The 5,506-nt window shown below is 44.3% G+C and overlaps 1 protein-coding gene across 1 annotated transcript in view; it reads left to right on the top strand.

The window, feature by feature from the left end:
* Positions 1–1,804: 1,804 nt before the first annotated feature.
* The window catches only part of fignl2 (fidgetin like 2), a 14,925-nt gene continuing 11,223 nt past the window's right edge, over positions 1,805–5,506 (top strand). The window contains exons 1-2 of the mRNA XM_037684189.1: positions 1,805–1,902; positions 3,096–3,236. Coding sequence (XP_037540117.1) covers positions 3,212–3,236 — 25 coding nt within the window. The 5' untranslated portion in view covers positions 1,805–1,902; positions 3,096–3,211. The remainder of the gene's footprint in view (positions 1,903–3,095; positions 3,237–5,506) is intronic.

Below are 5,506 nucleotides of genomic sequence, written 5' to 3'. Positions count from 1 at the left end.
TTGCTGTGGCAACCCCTGAGGAAGGGAGCAGCCAAAAGAAGAAAAAAATGGTTTAATTCCATGAAACAGCAAATCAAATCGAGACAGACGCTAAAACGGGCTGTACACGCTCTCAGCATAACATCTGTCTCGTTTTCTCCCAGTATTCCCGCACTTCTAGATCTAAGTTGTTTCCCTGTTGACCTGGTCGCTGTTTAAAGAGTCATAAGGCTCGTCGTCTACACGTTTCCCTCAGAACATTAGAATATTGTGAAGAGGTTTAATACTGGAAACTCACAGTGTCACACCATAACTCCCAAACACGCTAACTCAACTACAAATGTCTCATTCCTCAAGTCGAGCCACTCCTGAACCAGAGACGTCAGAAGTGTCTTACCTGACTGAGGAGAACAAGAACTGGACTGTTACTCAGTGGTCCAATGTCCTCTTTTCAGATTAAACTAAATTCTGCATGTAATTTAAAAATCAAGGTTGCAGAGTCTGTAGGAAGAGTAGAGATGCCCTGAATCCAGGTTGCGTGAAGTCAAGGACTTGGCTCCTGCCCACACTGCCAAAGGTACCAAAAAGTGGTCATGTAATAATCTAATTTTCTGAGACACTGAATTTTTTTTTTCATTATTTGTACTCCATAATCCTCGAAATTACAAGAAATAAAGGGTTTAAATATTTCATTATGTGTAATAAATCTATACAATATGAGTTTCACTTTCTGAAACGACAAAAAAGGAACCTTTTCACAATATCCTAATTTTTTGAGATGTTTGTATTTTTTTTAAGAGCACCATTCTCCAACTGCTTCCCTTGACATGACAGCTGTCAATCATCTGGGACACGCCCCAAAACTAGCAATACATATTCTGGTTGGTCAGCTCCTGGACCATCAACCTGTGACCTCAAGTGGATCATTTTTTAGTTTGAATCAATCAGTGGCCACAAACACATCTAAAGTGATTAACACCTGACACAACACAACGTTTTCCAGCTCATCACATGATGGCCCCTCAACGCTGAAGGCCCCTTGGCTTCAGTCCAGGTAAGTCCGAGCATTACGGCGGCCCAGCACCAAGAAGGGAAAATACTGATAGATGGATGTTGTAGCTTTTTGTTTGTCCAAAGTGCCACACCTGTGTCTGTGGGTGTCTGAGGCAAGTGTCATTAAGCAAATCTGTCCAAACGGACCTGCTGCTGCTAAACCACATTTTCTTGTTTTCTGTTAGTCTTTGTTTCACCCAAAGTAGATGTTTTGTGTACGTTAACTTGGAATCTTTCAAGGCATGATCCGTAACAGAACTGGACTGACTTCTGAAGTCATCTGACTGGTAGTGTGACATATTTCCCAGTCATTTGTTGAGTAAACGTAATTGCTGTCCAACTCAGTAAGCTGTTTTCATCAGCGTGAGAAGAAGAAGAAGAAAGAAAAAAAAAAGGTTGTTTTCACAGAATCTGTCCTGTTTATCTTTCTATCTGATCTGCTCAAAACCAAACCAAACTGGTCCTTTCGCCTCAACACCAAAATTTTTGCCCACTGTGTCCAGCACTTTGCACGAAAGCGGTCTCTTCTCTGTCCTTGTGAGAATGATTGGTCAGTACACACCCTCCCAGCTGCCCTCCCCTGAATCCCTGTCTCCCTCTTCCTACTTAAATACTTTTAGCATAAAGAGAGAGAGAGGGAGGGAGGGAGAGGGGGATGGGAGATCCATGGGGGAGGGGAGCTGACTACTCTGTTGTCACTGGTCAGAGAGAAAGGGAGAGAAGGGGAGAGAGAGAGAGAGAGGGAAAGAGCAGAGTTGTGTGTCCCATATGTGGAAAAAAGGCATAGCAGTGCACACACACAGGTCCGCTCTGCTCGGGGGATTATCCTAGTGCTTTCAGATCTGATGGAGGACATGCAGGCATGAACAGGTAAGGCCGCTCGTCTTCTCTGCATCTATGGAGCTGCTGTCATAGCCAGCTGCTCTCCCTGCTGTTTGACTTGCTGAAGTTGAAGAACTGAGCAGCTCTCTCCCTTTAGCCCACTGACCATGAGACGCTTTATCCCCCCCACACACCCCCTCCTACCCTGCAAACACAATCTTCCTCCTGCAAAAGCTCTGTTTGTTTTAAGTGTAAACTGTGGTTTGCTGCTGTAGAGCAGGTTGTTATTCTGGGCTGAGTGTTAAAAGTTGGCTGTCAGTTGAAGCAGAGGGGGCTGCAGCCCGCTTGTGAAGCCTGTTACAGCCGGGGGTCATTGCATAATATCTCCTTCAGGTGAATGGATCATGAGTGAATGTAAATTTGGAACTGGACTCTGTTACCATAACAGTATTGCTGTATTAAACAATATGCGGCTGTGTGTTTCTACATTAGAATAAATACAGTTCACGTTACTGGAATTTTTATTTTTTTTTAAAGATTAGTGGACAGTTTTAATGCTTTGACGGTTTGCTTTATATACACCTTTATTAAAAAATACAAGTGGTGCAGTATTTTACATAAGAATCAAACTAACACAAGTGGGCAATCATGTTGTTTTTAATCTCTGCGTGAATAAAATGAGACTATTCCAAAGTCAAACTATATTCTGACTACATGATCTTTGAAAATAGTTGTGGGAATAATTTGTTTTCAAAGTGTATATATTCAGTCTGTAATAGGCTGAATTAGTGCATTATGCAACATTTTGCAGTTAACAGAAACATCTTTTGTTTGCATTTTGCTCATAAAGCTCCAAAAGTATTTGGTGTCCTGAGAATGCAGTCTTTATTGCCTCAGCGCACAGAGCAATGGTATGCACGAGTCTTTTTGTGAGGCAGATTTAGAAAAACCCTCTTTAGAGGCTGGACACAGCTTCACAATCAGCTTAATGCCTGCCTGTAATGAATGCCCTTGTGTGTGTTTGAATTTGGCCGACTGTGTGCACTGAATTCAGTTTTTGTTACACCGATCGGGCTCAGGTGTAACTCTATCACACTCTGGTTCACTTCTGCTATGTGTGTTTGTGCATGTGTGTTACTGTGTGAGCATGCCTGAAAGGCTTGTGAGAATTTGTCCAAACATTGTGCAGCAGCCAGTAGCTGCCTCACCTCTTTTTCTTTATCTCTCTTTCCCCCTCTCAGGGTTGTTCTGTTGTCAGTGCAAGCTCATGTCAGTGATGGACTACAGCCGGACCTGCGCTAACCTTAGCTGGCATTCATGAAACAGCTTTCCTCCTCACCGAGACCAGCTCCACAGAATGCTGAGTCCTATTGTCCCTTATAGTGAGTAGGACACTCTTTTTTTTATACTCTCTCTCTCTCTCTCTCTCTCTCTCTCTCTCTTTCTGCCCTACACACCAGAGAGCTTCACTTGGCGTAGTTGGACTTTGCCTGAATCAATGAACCCCTGCTGCAAAAATAAGCAGGAGTGGACTCCGTGTTGTAAAGTTTGCAAACAGAACGAATGTAACAACAACAGAAAGTCAGCTTCGGTGCCAAAAACTGGACTTCTCCTTGACGTGCTCTGTGGAAATGCTAAACCCTGAGCTCTGGCCTTGTTTGAATGTTTTATCAGCAGGCGGTGGAAACAGCTGTGGGACAGAAGAGGGATGATGGTTTAAGCTGCAAAAACTCCTTAGCTAGGCAAATATGCTTTTACTAGTACAGCAGCGCAGAGTTTACACACACATGCTGCCTCCCTCCCCGTTTCTTTCTATAATGCTGACTTAATAACTGACATGTCTAGTGTTCGCCTCCCCTATGTGTGCACCCTCACACCAGGTTTCATTAGAGTCCAGTGCTGTGGCTCTCCAAAACAGCATTGTTTGGCGGCCAGCATGAGGCTCCCTCCGTGGCCTCGTCCTCAAGAGCCCCCTTTTTTCTCAGCTCCTTAACTCGCCTCAAAGGGCCATTATTGTTGTGACAGTCACAAGAATAGTGGGAGAAATCAAAAGAAATGGTCGATTTAAAAAGCATTACTCCAAAAATGATAAAAGGAACCAAACTTTGATTCCGTTAGCGTTTCAAAACGAGCTGCGGACGCACTGTAACGAGGTGTGTGAATCCGAGCGTGAGCAAATGTTTGACAGTTCCTATCAGTGCTTGTTTGCTTTTCTGTAAAATTCACCCTTGAGAGAGCCGAATATGGAGCCGACCTCTTGTGCTGTTATGAAACATAACCTCTCAGTAAGCTGATTTAATACCAGCTCTCCTAAATGTTTTGTCTGTTAAAGCAAATGTATTAGTCTGAGTTATTCAGATAGCGTGACTGCTCATCGTCCCATCAGCGCCCTGTACCCTGCGGGTCCACACGGACTGAGTAAATGCAGGGCTGCTGGAGTGGACAGCGCGTCTAAGAATGTCACAAACCGATGGTGGAATAGTTAGCATGCCTTCAGAAACGACTCACTGCAGGGTAACAAGAATCTTACTGCGTGCAAGTCGTTGCGGGGGATTTTCTTTCGTGATGATTATTGTTGGTCTTTAGTGTTCAACAGCTTGTTGCTTTTTATATTTGCCACCCTCCTGGTGTGTATTTATAGACAGAAGGATCATATGAGCACGCACAGCAGTGTTAGGTAGTCACTGTTTACTATCAGAGCAGTGACACATAAACTCACCCTTCAGCTTGTTGGTGACACTGCAGCTCAGTGTCTTTTGGTTAAAGACTGTAGTCATGATCCTGCCGAGTGCACCTGCGAAGGACTTTTCTGGATATGCGAAGACTCTCACCTCTGTGCTGGAATCCCCTTTGTGGGAATGTGGAGTATACCTGCTTCCTTGTGCTACTCCTGACTCCTGCTGCTGTCATTTCTATTCCTGCACATGATAAACATGCTTATTGTTTTTGTTTTTAAAATCGGGAATGTTCTTGAGTTTCAAATCTCAGTGAGTGTGTCACTCCTGGTCGTCATCGCTGGTCGGGCCAGGATGCTTCAAGCTGGGGTGAATCAGCTATGACCAGACTTGAGGAGAAACCTGAGAGAGATTCCAGGGGCTATAGATACTCCTGGAGGGATTTGGTGCAAAAATCTGTAATCTGCACTTCAAACACACTCTTAAATCAGTCCCAGGCCGCCAAGCCAGGAGTGCCCTAACTCTTGTTGCTGGGGGCCCCCGCTGGTGAAGCAATACCTTTTCTTTTAAAACTGCACACATGGTTACAGACACACACAGAGAATGACTACACACAAGAGTCCAGTCTGGCAGTTTTTATAGCTCTCCTCTGATTGACCCCACTCCTTTCTCTCTCTGGTTCTGTTTTTATGTTTTTTTTTTCAGAGTGTCTTTGTGAATGACTCTGAGGGTAAAAAAAGAAAATGTAGATCTCAACCCGTGGCCCCTGAAGGAACTGGCCGGAGGGCCGTGCCAGCATCTACCCCTGACATGAGTGTTGCTGTGGAGGGTCCTGTGAGATCTTTAAGTAAACACACAGCCTTCCACACTGTGTGTGAATAAGAGCAAGGATCATTAGTGTGGATGTGAATGAGCTCTAATTAGCCTCTAGTGTGTGTGTGTGTGTGTGTGTGTGTGTGTGTGTGTGTGTGTGTGTG

Source organism: Nematolebias whitei, chromosome 11 (genome assembly GCF_014905685.2).
Source record: "Nematolebias whitei isolate Nwh7 chromosome 11, NemWhi1, whole genome shotgun sequence".
In the NCBI taxonomy this organism is placed as follows: domain Eukaryota; kingdom Metazoa; phylum Chordata; class Actinopteri; order Cyprinodontiformes; family Rivulidae; genus Nematolebias; species Nematolebias whitei.
This window is presented reverse-complemented; position numbering and strand designations above follow the sequence as displayed.